The 19,164-nt window shown below is 40.1% G+C and overlaps 4 protein-coding genes across 4 annotated transcripts; 1 reads left to right on the top strand and 3 right to left on the bottom strand.

Annotated features, from left to right (window-relative positions):
- Positions 1-1,545: 1,545 nt before the first annotated feature.
- Positions 1,546-8,398, bottom strand: LOC121749154 (WAT1-related protein At2g37450-like). Its single transcript, XM_042143750.1, has 6 exons — positions 8,220-8,398; positions 7,893-8,009; positions 2,805-3,013; positions 2,092-2,297; positions 1,863-2,014; positions 1,546-1,726 (listed from the first exon to the last, which is right to left on the bottom strand). The coding sequence occupies exons 1-6, from the start codon at positions 8,396-8,398 to the stop codon at positions 1,546-1,548; spliced, it is 1,044 nt and encodes a 347-aa protein (XP_041999684.1).
- Positions 4,681-6,770, bottom strand: LOC121748122. Its single transcript, XM_042142341.1, has 3 exons — positions 6,171-6,770; positions 5,086-5,459; positions 4,681-5,018 (listed from the first exon to the last, which is right to left on the bottom strand). Exons 1-3 carry the CDS (start codon positions 6,565-6,567, stop codon positions 4,890-4,892), a joined length of 900 nt encoding a protein of 299 aa, XP_041998275.1. The 5' UTR covers positions 6,568-6,770; the 3' UTR covers positions 4,681-4,889.
- Positions 8,399-9,400: 1,002 nt separating the features above from the next.
- Positions 9,401-13,947, top strand: LOC121747289 (serine/threonine-protein kinase 11-interacting protein-like). Its single transcript, XM_042141300.1, has 5 exons — positions 9,401-10,000; positions 10,424-10,681; positions 11,395-11,637; positions 11,785-11,934; positions 12,050-13,947. The coding sequence occupies exons 1-5, from the start codon at positions 9,560-9,562 to the stop codon at positions 13,256-13,258; spliced, it is 2,301 nt and encodes a 766-aa protein (XP_041997234.1). The 5' UTR covers positions 9,401-9,559; the 3' UTR covers positions 13,259-13,947.
- Positions 13,948-14,120: 173 nt separating this feature from the next.
- On the bottom strand, positions 14,121-17,187 carry LOC121747288 (putative disease resistance RPP13-like protein 3). Its single transcript, XM_042141299.1, has 2 exons — positions 16,576-17,187; positions 14,121-16,492 (listed from the first exon to the last, which is right to left on the bottom strand). The coding sequence occupies exons 1-2, from the start codon at positions 17,017-17,019 to the stop codon at positions 14,243-14,245; spliced, it is 2,694 nt and encodes an 897-aa protein (XP_041997233.1). The 5' UTR covers positions 17,020-17,187; the 3' UTR covers positions 14,121-14,242.
- Between the last annotated feature and the right edge of the window lie 1,977 nt (positions 17,188-19,164).

Here is a 19,164-nt window from a genome sequence, read left to right on the forward strand (position 1 = left end):
ATGAATTTTGCATTCGCCCAATACTTCATGTACAGAAGCAGCCAATTATTCCAGGAATTGGACATGCAAATGAAATTGAATGCTCACCTTCAGGCTGGGATGGTTGTGAAGTGGAAGGACGTCCTCTTTTCGTCGTGATAAATCTGGGAGACGAACCAAAAAATCAGAACCCTATCAGATTTCATCTACATAATGGGTAACTAAACAATTTTTAACCATAATCTAGAAGAAATCCCATTTTGAAAATATCCTCATTTATGGGCAAAAATGGGTGAATCGTCGTTTGTGTGGTGAGGTAGGGTCGAAAATCGGGGAGAAACGTTTGCTGAAACCCAGAAATTAAACCCAGAAATTAATCTTCGACAAGCCGTACCTCCTCGTCGACCGCAGAAAATGCTTGTACAAAATGGGAGGGTTGTTGAACCGGGAATCTGACGACCTTCGAAGGTCCGTTGAGATGGCCGGTACCTTGAATAGGCGGCTAGGGTTTTGAAATTGGATAGAGATTGGGGAGACAAAGCGGGTAGAGAGATTGAGAGTAGATACGTTTGGAGTGACAAATGTGTAGAGTAAATGGAAGGTCGTGGGTATACTCTGCCTAAAATCTCGCACATGCTGTTTTTGGGAGGTATTGAGAATATACATTTACTAATTAACCCCTATGATGCACGAAATGCACCAAATAATGCACCGACGGAATCCTAACTATGCTTCTAATCCGGATCGTCCATCCATCTAATCTAACGCTCCAAATGAAGAAGGAACTTAAATCTAAGGGGAGAAAAGGAGATTAACACTACCCTATATATATATATAGGGGAGCGTTATTCTCCTTTTCACATTAATAACAAATTATAAAACGATACGAATAATTCACCAAATTGTCACGAGTAATGGATGTTATTAACTATATAATGCACAATATGTGAACTGCAATGCATACGAATAAGATGTACCATGTTATGATGTTTGACACACGTTTCTTGTTTCCCCTAAGGGTTTAATAACGCTCCCCTATATATATATATATATATATATATATATATATATAGGATTGTGATCAATACTGAACCACTCTTAAACCTTAAACGCCGAACAACATCATTACATGATAACATGGAGTTCATTATAATGAACTAATAACAAACATATAATGAACTTCAGATTTCTAAATTATGCATGATGATGTCATTGTTTTTAAATCTCAGAATCCTTATAATGAACTACAAATAAAGTTGTAATGAACTCTGCATTATTATATAATGATGTGTTTGGTGTTTAGTGTTTAAAACTAGTTTGGTATATAATACAACCATATATATATATTGAATCTCAATTGATTATCTACTCAAAAGTAAAGAAATTCAATCTAAATATAAGAATGATCTCATCCATTAGTTAATCCATGCATTCTCTGCCATGAAACACCCCACTAGTTATGAATCAAAGTAACACTAGTGTTGCACTTGTTATATGGAGTATCTATAGTCACTTACTTATACTCCATATTAAATAGAGATACGAGCATTATACTAATAATTATCACTAAACAACATTAGGGGATGATGTTGGTTCATCTGATCTGGCAGTTGATGAGGCCTTGATGCTTGATGATGATTTATTGTGTAACTGTGGCAGCTGATTCTTTTCTGCCTCTTTATGATCCTTTTTTTTACCCCATATCACCATGTACAACCCAACAACAGTCACCACAGCTCCCCTAGCCCTGCAAAATTCCATTTCACTCAATGACGATTTTGCCTAATTGTTAACGAAAAACCGGTTCTATAAGCACTTTAATTTTTGCGCTCATAGACAACGGCAACGCTGTGGACCTTTTCTTTTGTAGTATAGCTACTTACATTCCAACTCTCATTTGCTCCGCAAAAATGAAAGAACTCAAAATTGCGACGATGATCAAGTTCAAAGGATTGAATGCTGTCACGAAAACTGGCCCTTTAGCATTTATCACCACTCCAGCAAGATAAAAACCCATTCCAGAATTGAATATTCCCTGTGATTGTATCACACAATATTAAAGGGCAGTTTGATAGGACAGATAAATAAACAAAACATGATAATAACACATGCTCCATAAACATAAGCCAAGAGCTTAGCGTCCCATCCCAAAGCCCAAATGGCGGTATTGCCCTTCTCTACACCCAAAGTGAGCGCAGTTCCGACCACTGCTCCGATCGTGCAGGTGGCCGCTGTGAGGGAAACTCCGGTTGGATACACCTTCAATGTGATTGCCTGAAGAATGTAGTAGGCGGAGTAGCATATGTTAGGATCGTCGACTGCAACATTAGTTTGATATTGTCCGCTTTGGGTCAAGCCCTCACGGATTTGTTTTTGGGTCACTCCCAAAAGGCCTCAAACTAATTGGGGTTGGACAGGAATTATATACACCTTCCAACTTCCCTCCCTCATCCGATGTGGGATGGGTTTGTAACCCAACAAACCTCCCCTCAAACCGAGACCACATCAGGAACGCAGTCGACACGAACATGGGTCGTTCCAGCCCTGGCCCCTGGGTCATCCTGGACTCTAACCCGAGTCCTTCAGGGCCAGACTCTAACCGGGGCTCATCCAGGCACAACTCATAGCCACCTGGGCTCTGATACCACTTGTTAGGATCGTCGACTGCAACATTAGTTTGATATTGTCCGCTTTGGGTCAAGCCCTCACAGATTTGTTTTTGCGTCACTCCCAAAAGGCCTCAAACTAATTGGGGTTGGACATGAATTATATACACCTTCCAACTTCCCTCCCTCATCCAATGTGGGATGGGTTTGTAACCCAACAGCATAAACAGCTGGCAGTGATCAACACAGCTCCTTTTATCGGATCTTCGCCCTCCTTTCCAGTGGCGGCATGGTTGGACTTATGCATCCACGGCAACTCTATGGCTCGCCCTCTCATGAAGGTTACCATCATCGCTCCGCCTACAGTGATCAACGTTCCCACAATCTTCGCGCGATTGCCATTGTCTTTCCACTTCGCCTTCTCAATCCTGCACTCTTAAAGATGGTAATCGAGAGAGGCATAACAAGATTGGTAAGGCATATTAGAAGATAGAAGTAGAGATATATTTCTTATGCAAATGTTTGTTATGTTTGAACTACTCATCCCCCTATTATTTATAGGGATATTGAGACTCTTCAAATACATACTTGGAACTCTACTTTGCTAGGAACAATACAACATTGAATGTACTCTAGGAACTTCCACAATAATAAGTAGTGGGCGGCCATTTATGTTTTGTATTTCCAACACTCCCCCTCAAGTTGAGCAACGGTATCTCCGATACTCAACTTGCCAAGAAATTTTTTGAAAACTTTTGGACTGAGTGCCTTGGTCAGTATATCTGCAAGTTGTTCCTCAGATCGGACGAACGGGAATTCGACAATTCCTCCTTCAAGTTTTTCTTTGATGAAGTGACGATCGACTTCGACATGTTTAGTTCTGTCATGCTGGACGGGATTCTCTGAGATGCTGATAGCTGCTTTGTTGTCACAAAAAAGTTGACTTTTCCGAGTAGGTGGAAAGCCAATTTCTGTTAACAACGTTCTTAACCATAATATCTCCATTAGACCACTTTTAATCCCTCGAAATTCGGCTTCAGCGCTAGATAGGGCTACAACCTTTTGCTTCTTACTCCTCCAAGTGACTAAGTTACCTCCAACAAAGGTAAAATATCCTCCAGTGGATTTTCTGTCAACTGGATTGCTTGCCCAATCAGCATCGGTGTACCCATCAATTTCTAAGTTTTCCTTTTTTTTCCAAGAAGACCCCATAACTGGCTGTACCCTTAAGATACCTTACTATTCTCATGGCAGCGTCCATATGGTCTTCTTGAGGCTGATGCATGAATTGACTGACAACTCCAACTGCATATGTGATATCCGGTCTAGTGTGAGAAAGATAAAGAAGTTTTCCTACTAACCGTTGATATCTTTCTTGGTCTGTAGGCTTAGCTCCATCCACAATCTGCAGTCTATGGTTGGGCACCATTGGAGTTTCGGCGGGCTTGCAGTCTAGTAGACCTGTTTCCGCTAGCATGTCCAATACATACTTTTTCTGTCTTAGAAATATTCCGTGCTTTGACCTCAACACTTCAATTCCTAGGAAGTACTTCAGATCTCCCAAGTCCTTCATTTCAAATTCCTTGGAAAGATTCTCTTTCAGGTTTTGGATTTCTTCGGCATCATCTCCAGTTATGATCATGTCGTCAACGTATATGATTAGACATGTCATTTTTCCGTTCCTCTTCTTTAGGAATAGCGTGTGGTCTGAATGACTCTGTTTGAATCCTTGGTTGACCATTGCCTGACAAAATCTTCCGAACCACACCCTGGGGGATTGCTTTAACCCATATAGGGTTTTTCTTAGTCTGCACACCTGCCCTTTCCCAAAGTCTTCGTGAAAGCCCGGGGGAACCTCCATGTATACTTCCTTATTTTTCTCAAGTTCTCCATGTAGAAAGGCATTTGTAACATCAAACTGATATAATGGCCATTCCTTACATGCAGCAACAGATAGAAGAGCTCTTACAGTGTTTAGTTTGGCCACCGGGGAGAAAGTTTCTTCATAGTCTACTCCATATACTTGAGTATATCCCTTAGCAACCAATCTTGCCTTGTATCTCTCGATTGAACCATCTGTACGTCTTTTTATGGTGAAGATCCAACGACATCCTACTGGTTTCTTTCCTGGAGGTAGAGTGCACTTTTCCCATGTTTCATTTTTTATCAAGGCATCAATCTCTTTCTTCATGGCTTCTCTCCAATGTTTGTGTTTCATCGCCATCTCGAAGGACTGCGGAATTTCTTCTTCTTCATAAAGTGCCGCCTCAAATGCCCTTGCCATTTCAGTGAGATGCCCTTGTGTTAGGTTTGCAACAGAGTACCGAGATTTCCGTCCTTTCCAGTCTGGCGAATATCTTTTTGGAGGAACACCTCTCGTGCTTCTATGGGGTAATTCGGAGTGCCATGTCTTTTGTTCTGTACACAACTCATCTGCATGGCTCATGTCATTGTTAGATGTTTCAATTGCATTACCAATTTCGGGATTTGAAAGAATTACCTCAGGATTCAAAGACTGGTCAGATAGTTCGGTAGTGTCTTGAAGCGGCGTGTTCTGTTCTAGGGAGTCTGATGGCCCGGTGGTACCGCTAACTTCCTCTGTTGGACCGCCTTCTGTGACAGGGTTCTGGCTAGGCATGTCAGTTTGTGTATTTTCCCTCTCCCCCTGAATGGTTTCTCCCCAAAGAGGTAGCCAATTTAGGGCGTCACATCCCGAATTTTCCGATTCACTCCCCCCCTGACCGCTAGATTGGCTATAGAAATATTCACTCTCAACAAAGTCGCAATTCATAGTGGTATACATGCGATCTGTTAAGGGGTCATAACAACGATAACCTTTCTGATTTTTTCCATATCCCAAGAAGACACATTTGACTGCACAAGGTGAGAATTTATCATGATCATGTTTGGGAATATGAACAAACACTGTACAACCAAAGATTTTGGGATCGAGATGTACGGAGGACGGAACCGAGTTTATGGAAGAGAATATGTCTAGGGGAGTTTTGAAGTTGAGTATTCCTGTGGGAAGACGATTTAGGAGGTAAACAGCGGTAGCGATGGCTTCTGGCCAAAATGATTTTGGGATATTGGATTCGATTAAGAGAGCTCGGGTGATTTCAAGAATATATCGATTTTTTCGCTCGGCTACCCCATTTTGTTCTGGTGTATATGCACAAGAGGTTTGGTGGACAAGACCTTTGTCGGAGAAGAAAGATTGCATCTTAGAATTCACATATTCCCTCCCATTATCGGATCTAAGGATTTGAATTTTGGAGTTATACTGGGTTTGAACAAGATTGTAAAACTCAGTGAATTTGTCAAAAACTTCTGATTTAGTTTTCAAAAAATAAATCCAAGTCATACGAGAGAAATCATCAATAAATAACAGAAAATACCGAAACCCTTGTCCCCCAGTAACCGGGGCAGGTCCCCACACGTCAGAGTGAATTAAGGCAAAAGGAGATTTTTCCCTAGTGTTGTTCAATTTAAAAGAATGTCTATGACTTTTGGCCAAAACACAAGTTTCGCAATTCAAGACACGCGAAGATGAAACTAACTCAGGAAAGAGTAGGCGAAGATAACCTATAGATGGGTGTCCTAACCGGCGATGCAAGAGCCAAATCTGTCTGTCAGTCAGTCCGTGAGTCAGCATCGCAGTACTCTGTTGGGCTATCTCATCCACATAGTACAGTCCATGCCGCTCAGTGCCACGCCCAACTATCGTCCCCGTTTTGATATCCTGTAACATGCAAAACCGAGGCTGCATTAGTAATTTGCAATTAAGGTCTTTTGTGACATGACTGACAGATAAGAGTTTGTGGGATAATGACGGAACATAAAGACAGTTTGAGATGCGAAGAGTTGGTGAGACAGTGATAGTGCCCTTCCCCTGCACAGGTGCTAACTCTCCATTGGCTGTTTGGACATATCGTTTTGTGGATTGGGTAATTTCAAGGAAATCCGACTCATCAAAGGACATGGTGTCGGTTGCCCCACAATCAAAGATCCAGTAATAGTCTTTGGGTCCTATGTTGGAGGATGAAGAGTACGCAAGGGCTTGGAAAGTGTTTGCACAAGTAATTGAGGGCTGGAATTCAAAAATTTGGGTTTTGTTTTCAGAATTTTCGAGACTTGGGGATGTTACTTGGGTCTTTTGGACAAATGCGGGTTTTTTGTATAATATTTCGGAAAATTGGGGTGAGTTAGCAAATTTCTGAAATTGCTTAGGTGGCTTTGACATTTTTAGATTTTTTTGAGGGAAATTTTGTGAGAAATGTTTGGAGTGGGGTCGGATCTGGGAGAGTGTATAAGTTTGGGGGGTTTTTTGCAAAGTGTGGAGGGGGTTTTTAGAAAATCCCACACAAGACTCTTCATCAGCGGCTCTTCCCCCACATTTCTTTCTTCTTCTCCCAAATTTCTTTCTCCACTGCTCATCCGACGCCGCCGCCTCCGCCTCTGCGGCTGCCGCCTCCGCCGCTGCCCCAGTCACCGCTGCCTCCGACGCGGCTTCAGGAGCAGCCGCTGCCTCCGCCTCAGAGGCTGCCTCCGCCTCAGACGCTGCCTCCGCCTCTGCTTCAGCTGTCGTCGCTGCTCTAGCCGCTGCTGCCGCCGCTTCAGCCGGAGGCTGCTCACCCGGCGACGCTGCTTCAGATGGATTCTGCTGCCGATGTCGACGCCGGCTGATGTTGCTGTTTTCGCCGCCGTCGTCGACGACGCTGCTGTCTGTGACGGGTGGAGCTGCAGACACGTTACTCCTTCGGTTGTTTGCCTGTGTTGCAGCAGTGCGTTTCAATCCTTCGCTGAGGTTATTCGGTAGGTAGAAATTTTGGCTTTGGTTTGTGTTGGATTTGTACAAATCAATTAGATTTGAGATTGTCTCGATCAACAGCTCGAGAGTGGATATTTGGTTTCCCTCCATTGGAGGTTTTTTGTTGGTTTCCTGCTCTGATACCATCTTAAAGATGGTAATCGAGAGAGGCATAACAAGATTGGTAAGGCATATTAGAAGATAGAAGTAGAGATATATTTCTTATGCAAATGTTTGTTATGTTTGAACTACTCATCCCCCTATTATTTATAGGGATATTGAGACTCTTCAAATACATACTTGGAACTCTACTTTGCTAGGAACAATACAACATTGAATGTACTCTAGGAACTTCCACAATAATAAGTAGTGGGCGGCCATTTATGTTTTGTATTTCCAACATGCACAAAAGCAAAACTGTCAAGTTTGGTCAAAGCGGACAATATCATCATAGTACTAATAACTGTTTGGTGATATGAAGTTGGGAGAGTGCGTACCCCAAAATCCAAGCAAGTAGAAAAATCATAGCAGGCCTAAGATTACAAATGGCTGAGGTGAAAGTAGGTGATGAGTATTTGAGGCAGGCGTAGAAGGTGTTCTGACCGATTACCGGGCTGTTACATGTGAACAAGTAAGTACACATAAAATACAGCTACAAAAAAAATGTAAATCAAGTTGTAGGTGGTTCACTCAATTAAGTAATTGGTGCAGAGATCTTGATGAATGTGGAGAGATCATGAGTAATTGGTGGCCTGGTTTTCCTGTTTAAGAGATCAATATGAATGAAACAAGAAAGTGAATGAAACAGGAGTAGAAGATATGACCTTTCAAGAAAGAAGCCTAAAGGGAGGAAGATGGCCGCTGCGAAAGCGTTTCTGTAAACTGAAAATGTGAAATGGCTGCTTCCTCGGTTTAGAGCAGCTTTGGCGACTACGGTAAAACCTGCGTTAGCGAATTGTACGATTATTACACACACGTATGGCTTCACTTTCTGCCAATCCATCATTCTACTGCTTAATAAAAGTAACGATTATGCTTCTAACTTCTAACCATGAATTGGGTTCGTGTTGTTTATAGTAAATTTAAATGCATTACTCACTAATAAATTAATAGACTGAATGACTCAATCGAGCGAGCACACATAATTGTTTAAATCTTTGGTGGAAGAGTGTGTTGCATAGTTAATTAATTAATGTTTAGTCTTATACAATCATGAGAATGGCACCACGTGTATCACTTCGAGAGATATGTAGATAAAGCAATGTGAACTTATTGGTTCAAAAAAGGAAGACGTAAAATGGAATTCTAGTGGCAAAATTTAGAGACGACAAAATGTTGTCAGTACTAATCAATAATTAATTAATACGGATGAAAAAAATTGCTATCGCATTTAAATGTGAAAAGTTTTAAACATTTAAATATTACTCTCTCCGTTTACAAAAAATAATCTTATTTATAGTAGATAAAGTATGAGAGATAAGAAAAAGTGAGAAACACGTGAGAGTAAAACAATCTAGTTTCAGAAATAAGACTATTTTTTGTGGACACCTCAAAATAGCAAAATAAAACTATTTTTCGTGGACACAGAGGGAGTATTAATAATATGAATCTCACAATCCATTAATACTAATTTTTTTCCTCTTTCTTGCTTTTATAATTTAATAGGTTTATCAATTTCACATTAAAAGCTATCAAATTATAAACTATAGCTTTTATATCTAAAAAGATAAATATTCATTTGTCTCTCTAGTAAAATTATAAATGGCAAACACACTACCATTTTATTTTATTTTATTTTATTTTATTTTAAATTTATTTATATAATCTAACAAATAACAACATATTATAAAATTAAAAATTTATTTTTCTCAGCAGTTTTTTCTACAGTTAATAACAATCATTTAAGTGTATAACCAATAATTTCATCAAATGAAAATCTCGATATTCAAGAATGAACTAAACTGCCAGATGTGTCGTTGCCCAGCAAAAGTGGCCCCGTTAGCGACGTGTCTTTATCATCTTCCCAATTAGTCTCACCCCCAAATTCAATCAACGAACCCCCACAATTTACACAGTAGCCATGGCTCTCTCCTCTATTCAGTCGATCCCGCCCAAACCCCCCTTCCCCAACCTAATTTAATCATTCTAACCCTAGCTACAAGCCATGGCGATCGTCACCGGCGATAGATATCTTGAATCACTCGTCAAATTCGTCGATTATCAGGCTGAGAAATTGATAGAAGGTACTCTGGTATTGAAATTGAATCCGGCGGGTTTGCGGTACGTGCAATCAAGGCTGGAGGCATTTAGGGAGATGGAAAGCTCGTTGGCCGGAGCTCCGGTTGATTATCTGCGTGCCTATGTGTCGGATTTTGGCGACCACCGCGCGCTCGTGCAGTTGCGGAGAATTCTTCGCCTGCTTCCGTCGTTAAAGGTGGTTTCTCTGCTGCCGCCCCTCCGCAGGGATCCGACGCCTCTGTCCCTTCTTCCATTCGCCAGTTTGAAGGTTTTGGAGCTCCGGGGATGTGATTTGTCGACGTCTGCAGCGAAAGGGTTGCTTGAGTTGAGGTTCACGCTTGAGAAATTGATATGCCATAAGTCAACTGTGAGTGCTGATTTTCGTATAAAGATTGCCAAATATTTTGCTTGCAACGTTGATCACCTTGAGTTCTTGTTTGATAATCAAAGAATTTGCTTTTAGCGTGGTGTAGGAGATTAACTTTAATGATAATGTTTTCTTTCTTCTGTTTTTCATGTTTAGCTGTGCAATATGAAGCTGTAGTTTAACCATGTTGGGAAAATAGTGGTGTATGTCATTATTTTGCATTTTGCAATGGAACAAATTATTTTTATTAATGCATGGAGAAAATGTTGACATTTGATAGTTCTTAGGCCAACTTTTAATGAAGTCCTTGTTTACCATTCAGCTCATTGCACACCAACCAAGTATTGGTCAGTTCCGCTAGATACAGTGTTTGATCTATTGTAATGTTGACCTTTTGTAATTTGATCATTTAAATTGTCTCAGGATGCATTGCGGCACATATTTGCAAGTAGAATTGCGGACATAAAGAATTCACCCCAATGGAACCGGTTGTCTTTTGTTTCGTGTGCATGTAATGACTTGATTGTCATGGATGAGTCTTTGCAGCTGCTTCCTCTGGTTGAAACCCTTGATCTGAGTAGGAACAAGTTTGCAAAGATGGATAATCTCAGAACGTGCACCAAATTGAAGCATGTGGATTTGGGATTTAATAACCTAAGAAGTATTGCATCATTACGTGAGGTAATTTCTGAAATCAGATGCCTAGTAACCAAGCCAAAAGATATGTTTGCAGTGTTGAGTTGATGACATGATTTCTTAGTGATAATAATAGTTCCAAAATTGTGGATACATCATTTAGCAGGGCTCACCTAAGGTTATGGCAATCAGTGACCATATTAGAAGTAAAAACATACTTTCAACTGTACACCTTAGATAAGGAAGGTATATAGCTTCAATATGGAAGAAGGGACAATGTTTTGAAAGATCATTTATGCTTTATACAGTGAAGTAAACAAATCCAGTCTATCCTTTCAAAATAGAACTTGAAATCAATTTATCATCTTAGTTGGTCAGACATACAACTCAGCATCTTATTCTTAACGCAATTCTGTTTCAAAGTAACATAAAAATCTTACAGAAATGGTTAGACTCAGAGTTTTGTAGTACTATTATAAGTATAATCTAACAAGTGGGTCCCAAAATTACAGTGTATATATGATTCTATTATAGTCTATTGCTTTCTGGAGACTGCCACACCTACTGCTGGAGTGTGGATGTTTTTATTTCGTTGATTTTTTTTGTATTATTACCTAAAATGTGGACTCGCATCCTGCTCTAGCCTCAAGTTAAATACTCATTTTTTGTTGCTTTTTTACTTGTTCATTCTGTAAAAGTATTGGTACTTTTATCTAGGGAATTGGTAGCAGAGCCACTTTAAATGCTGATTTGTGCAGGTCCCCTGTCAGATTGTTAAGCTTGTGCTGAGAAACAATGCTTTAACTTCATTGCACGGCATTGAAAATCTCAAATCACTTCAAGGGCTTGATGTTTCATACAATATCATTTCTAACTTTTCTGAGATAGAGGTTCTTGCTGGTATCTCATCTCTTCAGAACTTATGGTTAGAAGGAAATCCTCTTTGCTATGCCCGATGGTTCCGAGCTAAAGTTTTCAGCCTTATTTATCATCCATATTTAGTAAGTCGCTGGTTACCTTTTTCAGGTTGTTATTACTCGATAGCATATGCATTAAATAAACTTTTTTCTTATTTATTGGAGCACTTATTTCAACTATTTTTGCTCTTTTGTTCACTTGAATAACTGATATGTTGGCATGTGCCGTAGCTTAAGCTGGACGAGAAGAAAATATCTGCTTTTGAGGATTGGAAGCGGAAAATAATAATTTCAAGTAGGCAGAAGCAGCCTGCAAGCTTTGGATTTTATTCACCCATCCGTTATGAAGCTGATTTAGAAGAAGATTCTCATACAAAGAAGGTAAGAAACTGCAAAATGGTATCATTATTAATGCCATGAAAATATTATTAGCAGACATTTACTGAGTTGTGAAATTTGGTAACAACATATAATTACTTTTGTTTGATGATTTCAGAGGCGTTCACGTGTTGCATGTATTGAGAATGATGAGCGAAGCACATATATTGTTGACCCAGATTCAGTGTCATGTGATGATGATATTGAGAGCAAAGGAGAAACTGTGCATACAGAAGAAGAAGCTGAAATTGAAGATTTGATGGAAAGAATTGAAAATTTGAAGAAGCATCGTTCTTCTATGTGGTTGGAAGAATTTCATGAATGGATGAATCAAACATCAGAAACTGTTGGTGATGGCAATAGATTTAGGAGTACCATATCACATAGAAATAAAGAGATGTGTTTGAACAGCGAGACAGAGAACGTTGACCAAGGCGAGACCTCAAGGTACCTCTCCGACTCTTTTCAGCTTTCTGGGGATGAGAGCAGCACAATCCTTCTAGGATCCGAGACATCCTTTGCAAATACGTCGGTTGTCAGTCAACAGTATTTTGATCGAATCATTGAAGCATCTTCAAGGTTGTTCATGGGCCATTCTGGAGGGGACAGATCTGTTTTCAAGAATTTTAGTGAGAGTCAGGAAGAGCTGAGATACTTAAACAATGAAGGGAATATTCCTGCAGATGCTGTATACCTGAGATTTGATTCCCTTGAAATGCCCAGAGGGGATAATTCGAGTGCAGAAAACATGTATGTCCCTTCAACTACTGCAATGAATAATATAATGGGGTCCCATTCTTCCTCAACTTTGCCGTCATCTCCACCTCATTACGAGGAGGATATTTTACATCGACGACACAACTTAGAAGAAGAATTTCTGCAGCTGTCTGCTGAATCATTCTCAGTGGCATCATCTGATAGTAATACAAGCTGTAGTGACCATGATTCTGCTCATGATGGCCCTTCGGTGTCTCATATTGATAGTTCTGTCAATGACAGTTCATCTAAAAAGAGTAATGATAATATCTTTATAGCTTCAACTGACGATGATACAAGTGATGCAAAGAAAAATGTGACTGATGTGTCAATTTCTCAGACTCAAGGAAATTGTGCTTACTCCAATGGAAGAGAGATGGAAATTTCCCTTCCTGACAGTGGTAGGTCTTTAGATGATATACAAGATGATGGAAGTTTAGGAATTTTTAAGGGGAAGAATAGACACAGAAGGAAACCCAGTAAAAGGATGATTTCCTTACCTGAGGAGGATGATGTGAGAGGAGATACTGAATCTTCAAAGAGGTCAGATGATCACGTAGAATCCTGCTGAAGTAAAGTCTCATGAAGCCAAAAATAAATGTTGGGCTTTGAGCTATGGAAATCCAGTCTGGATAGTAACAATGATGACAGCACCCACCGTATTTGGCTAGTATAACAAGGGAACCGGATCTTGAGTTCAACGATTGAAATTAACGAAAAGATGGTCGTACTTGTGATCTTTCTAGTTTTCCTTCTCATCCAACTTGTGGCTAGAGTATGGTACCTTCCAGGATTGCTGTTCATGTATGAAGGGCCTCTGCCTCTATACACTGAAGATCTCATGCCATTTTCTTTCCTCTGGGCAGGCATATCGGAAATGTGATCTAAAGGATAAAAACATGCTTCTGATATCAAAGCATGGAGGTATGAGTTATTCTCCGACTTTTTGACCTTGCTGAATACAATCCACGCCTAGTCTGCATCTTAATAGCTTATTCTGAGATAATGAGGTTTTGGTTTTTGCTTGAAATTCTTGCCCATTCTGTGATTTTTTCCATTTTTTTTTACTGTGCGTTGTGCACTTGTAGCAGGTGATCTTGCCTTCGATTGTAAATGGTAGTAACAATTTTGTGGTTGTATTTGATTGATTCATTTATATATTGTAGTTAAATGATGTAGATATAAACATCTTGAATTGTACATACATGATAGTACCTTACATTGGATGATCATGATGCAATTATATTAATTAATTGCGAACTCTAGTCCCAACTCCAATGATGTTAATGTTTATCAATATTCTCAAGTAACTTTAGTATTCGGATCCAGCAAAGTGTAAATTGAGAGCTTATCCTTGAAAAATGAAATGTTCATCATCTTGACGTCAACGTAATACTATTTGTAAATAAGGGGTATAACCATAGTATACTAAATTGCGTTAAAACTATATAATATTGATATAATACTAACTCATCTCCATCCATAACATGAGTACAAAAAGATGAGACCCTGTTTTTGGCAAGGCTACGAAAATCCTTGAGACTGAGGTAGTGGATTAGTTTGAGGTTGATGAAGATGATGCATCCCCTGGAGAAGTTTTGAGTTTAAATCCACCCCTTCTAGCTCTTACTTCCCCACCTTGCATTTCTTGTTTTTCCTTTTCGATTTTGGCAGATGCGATTTTTTGGGCAGATTGAACTAGTGTTGGTGACACACGTTCAATCTCCAGGAGCTGAAGGTTTTTCCCCTTCCCTACTGCAAATGGTATTTCTTGAAGTCCCTCGCAGTTCTTCAATATCAGATTCTTCAGTTTGGGAAATGGTTCATCTGAAGCAGCAGTCCATATTTCCAAATTGGTACGCGCAATGTGTAGAGTTTCGAGATTAGGGAAGCCGCCGCTTTGAGTTTCCCAACGCCCTCCCTTGAACGCCATCTCCTTGAGCTTGAGCCCCTCCAGACTGTGCAGGCCTCCCAGTATGGTCATCTGGTTCCAAGCCAACTGAGTATTTGACAGCGTCAGCATCCTCAGATTCGATGGGAGATTGTGAAGTGGAGGGAATCGATGCAGCTCCTTCTTCTCCCCCATCATGGAGAACGGGTCGTGCACTAGCTTCAGCTTTTCAAGATGTTCCAGTTTCCCCAAGTAGGACGCATCCACTAGAGTGTTTAGGTTCCCTCGGATCCCCAAGTTCCTGAGGTTTAAGATCCTGCTGAACAGCTTTGCGGTGCAGGATTCGGCTGACAATCTGCTCAGTGTTTGTAGATTATCTCCGCCTCTTCCTTTCAATCTCATTTCCTTGAGACTGATAGCGGCTTTCGTCTTCAGATGCCTTAGCTGCACCATCTTGGAAATATCCACTCTGACCTCCAATTCACGTGACGTGGTGTCAATCTTGACGGTCTGTAGATTCCAGAGGTTGGAGATGCCTTCGGGTAGAGCCTTGAATTCGTTGCCGGAGAGAGCAATGTACCTCAAATGTATCAGCTTGGTGAGTTTAGCGGGGAATTTGGTGAATTTGAGTGGAGTGGCGTCTACAACCCGAAGTAAATCGAAAGCGTTGGTGATTGACTCAGTGTGCTCTGTTGGCAAGCCGATTGTATCCTTGGAGAAACAAACGAACGAGCGGACTCTAGGGCCCTTGGGTTTGTTGCGGAGGAATTCCATCATGACGTTGTAATGAATACAGAGGCGGCGGCGCTTCACTATCTCGGTTATTGCAGGATCCAACACCCCTTGCCTCGTCTTCTTCACCTCCTGGAACAGATTCTTGTTTGCAGGCGAGGCTTCGTTCTGGCAGAACTCGCGTATCATGTCGTGGACACGGCAAGTTTTGACGGCTCCATTGGCCTTGGTTGTCTCGGCCATGACTAGGTTCCTGGCTACGAGATCGCCCAGGTTGTCCTCCGCCACTTCCTCCAAGCTCCTCCCCTGCTTTTGTTGTATAAATCCTTCTGCAATCCACAAGCACGTGAGCTTCCATGCCGAGATCTCGGTGTCCTCAGGAAACATCCCTAGGTAGAGGAAGCAATCCTTCAAGTTATGTGGCAGTTTGTTATAACTCAATGAGATGATGTATGTTGTGCGCTGATCTTCTTGAACGAGAGTACTCACACTCTTGGACACCTTCTCCCATTCTCTCCTGTCAAGTTGTTTATCGGAAAGAGTTCCTCCGATCACCACCACAGCTAGAGGCACTCCCCCACACTGCTTGGCTATATGCTGTCCGGTCCCCTCCAACTCCTTAGGACAACTATTGCCCTTACCAAATGCCTCCAATTGGAGGAGCTCCCAACTTTCCTCGAACGACATGAAGCGTAGCTTGTGGGGTTCTCGGTTATGGTTTGTTTGTTTAGCTACTCTCTCGTAACGGCTGGTTATCAAAACCTTACCCAATTTATTGTTCTTTGGCAGGGCAGCTTCGATTTCCCTCCAGTCTTCGTTAGTCCACACGTCGTCCATGAAGAGTAAGAACCTCTCCTTCTCCAGATGAGACCGGACTAGTCGGGTCAGTTCGATGTTGTTATTGCCAGACATGTCTTGGCGGGTGAACTTCTTGAGAATGGTGAGGAGCACCTCTCTCACATTGAACTCCTGAGAAACATACACCCAAATCAGCACCGGGAATTCGAATTCGATTTCGGGGTGACGGTAGATTTTATAGGCAAGAGTGGTCTTGCCAAGACCAGGCATGCCCACAATGGAGATAACATCAAGTAGCTCAGTTTTTTCACTCAAATATTCGAGTAGAATGGCTTCTTGGTCTGCAAAACCAACTACATTGTCTTCTCTCAACACCAATGCAGTCTGCATACAAACCAATAAATAACCCATCAGCTTACAAACTCATCCTAGACAAGGAAAAGAGTTGGAAATGGAGTGAGTATTACCTTTTTGAGTATATTGTGATGGGATGTTCCGAGGGCGGAAGCAGATCCATCGGCGAGTGACTGGGCGGGGCCTTTCAAGTTGGACATGGCCATATCAAATGTAGGCTTGAGTTGGAGCCGAAGTTCCTTGACCTTCTTGGCCAAGTCAAGAGTCTTGAGGTTGGGAAGGCCACCGGGTTTGGATTTAGATTTGGCCTTGAGGGTGAGGCAGGTGTCGAGGGCGTCTTCGGCGTCGTAGATGGCCTCCCTGATCTGCTTCACCAACTCCATGAAGATGGGGCCATTGTCTCGATTGTCGGAATGCTCGATCAAGAAAGCATTCATCAGCGCCAGGTCGTTCTCCAGTTGCTTCAGCTCCCCCTCCGCTCCCTTTATCAGACTCGCCTGCTCCACCACCAGCTTCTTCACGTTCTCCAGCAGGAATGTTACTGCAGCATCCGCCATTTTTCACTATTCTCTCTCTTTCCTTTATTTTTCTACATTCATTCAAACTAAAACTACATATTTATAAAGCTCAAAGCCAGCAAGAAACTACACTTCCAGTGGTTCTACCGCGTCCAAAGTGATCACTCGTGCTTCCACGAAATTTCCTGACTGAATACTTTAGGCGACGACCCTAAAACCAAGTCTTCGTCGTCGGTAAGAACTAAGAACGTTTGCTGGGCCCATGCTGACACCATTGTTTGATTTAGCATTTCAATTTTGGTTCTCATTTTCGCTACATCCAAACATAAAAACCTTCTCTTACATTTAAATAAACTGAAAGCTATTTTAGTTGAAATGTCACCTCTACTCCAACCATTTACATTATACTCAAACTTAAAAGAATATTCTCTATATTATATTTTTATACTCATAAAATTTGTAAAACTTTTGGGTTTAGATTTAGTGTAAACCTATTTTTATTTTTTTCTCAAAAACTAAAAATGAGATTGGTTTTGGAGTACTATCGAAATAAATTACCTATCCCATTTTAGGTTTTAGTTGTACCCTTGAAGATGGTCTAACAGTCATACTCCAGTAGTCATTATTTTAGAATCAAAATCAAATTGAATAAAAAAATATATTTTTTTTTATTTCTATTTTTGTCTCAAGTTACTGCAGTTTTTTTCACCAAATTTAAGAAATTGATGTTTAATAAATAGAGAAAGATAAGGTATGATACGATGCGCTTATAAAAATTTCTGTAACTATAATTATTTTAGTTATTCATATTAGCAATATTTTTCTCTTCATTTGGTTTAATAAATTAACAAAGTCAGCAACTATAATTATTTTAGGCATGATAAGACGCGCTTACAAAAATTTCTCTCATTATTTTATGCCCTACTTCAATTTGGTTACTTCTGTTCTACGTAATTGATCATTTATACTAAAATCATTTTCGTTCCTTGTTAGAGTCGTTTCATTTTCTACGATTATTTTGTTACCTTCATTCCATAATAGAAGTTACATTTGGTGTGAGCACGAGTTTTAAGAAACATAAAAAATAGTGGGCTAAAAAGTTAGTGGAATATGAGGTCCACTTTTTTATATTAATTTTATAATAAAATGTGAGTAAAGTGGGTTAATGGAATGCGAGACATACTTACCAAAAGTGAAATGTGACTCTTACTGTGAGACGAAACAAAATGGAAAAATGTGACTTTTATTGTGGGACGGAGAAAGTAATAAATGCTAGTTAAAATGGAGAAAGAGTAAAGTAAAAGAGAGTACTTTTTCTCTATTTTAACTATTTATTCTTATTTTTTAGAAACTAGTGTAAAAAATAAAACGCTTCGATTAAGGCATAACAAATGGAATATTATTTTACTAAAATAACATTATTCATTATTTGCGAAAAAAATACTACTATATGGAACAATAATTAATGAAAAATTGAATAATTCCTTATAAATTAAAAATCTCTAACATCAACCAACTATTTGTTTTTTAATTTGAAAATCTGGAAAAAATCTTATTAATGTGGGACTTGGATCCCTTGTTGTAGCAAAATGGATGTTGTGCATATCATCACCCTCCATTTATTTTTATGAAATTATACAAATTTTTTTATTCACAAATCAATGGTAGTGATGTGCATAGCATCCCCTCATTTTGCCAGGGGATCCAAATCCAGAGCCTGGCCACTCGAAAACCTTTTTCTTGAATACAAAGTCATCTCATTTAAGAATAGATTCCAACATCAATCATGAATAGAGTGAACAAAAGAATAACAAAAGAAGGACCAAATCGACAACAATCGTTAGTTTATTGTGACCAATATAATAGCTGTCAGTCTGAATAATTTATAGAATTAAGATTGTAAACTTTCACCTCGAGATAATTCTATTCCGACCATCACCGCAACCTGAATAAGACTGATCCAAATTCGTAGTACTACTACAATTTAAAATTTTAAGCGGGCCGAACAGAATAATTTAAAGCCCACTGCCGTCTAATTTTAATAAAGCCCACTAAAGAATTAGGGCTCCCGTCTAATTTTACCCCAGATCTGCAACCATATAAACACCTTCATCCATTGTTTCGTCTCGAATTTTCCGTCCTTGCCTCACCAGAACAACTGGAGTTGCAGATATTTTTATTTCG

This window comes from Salvia splendens, chromosome 9 (assembly GCF_004379255.2).
Source record: "Salvia splendens isolate huo1 chromosome 9, SspV2, whole genome shotgun sequence".
Lineage (NCBI taxonomy): Eukaryota > Viridiplantae > Streptophyta > Magnoliopsida > Lamiales > Lamiaceae > Salvia > Salvia splendens.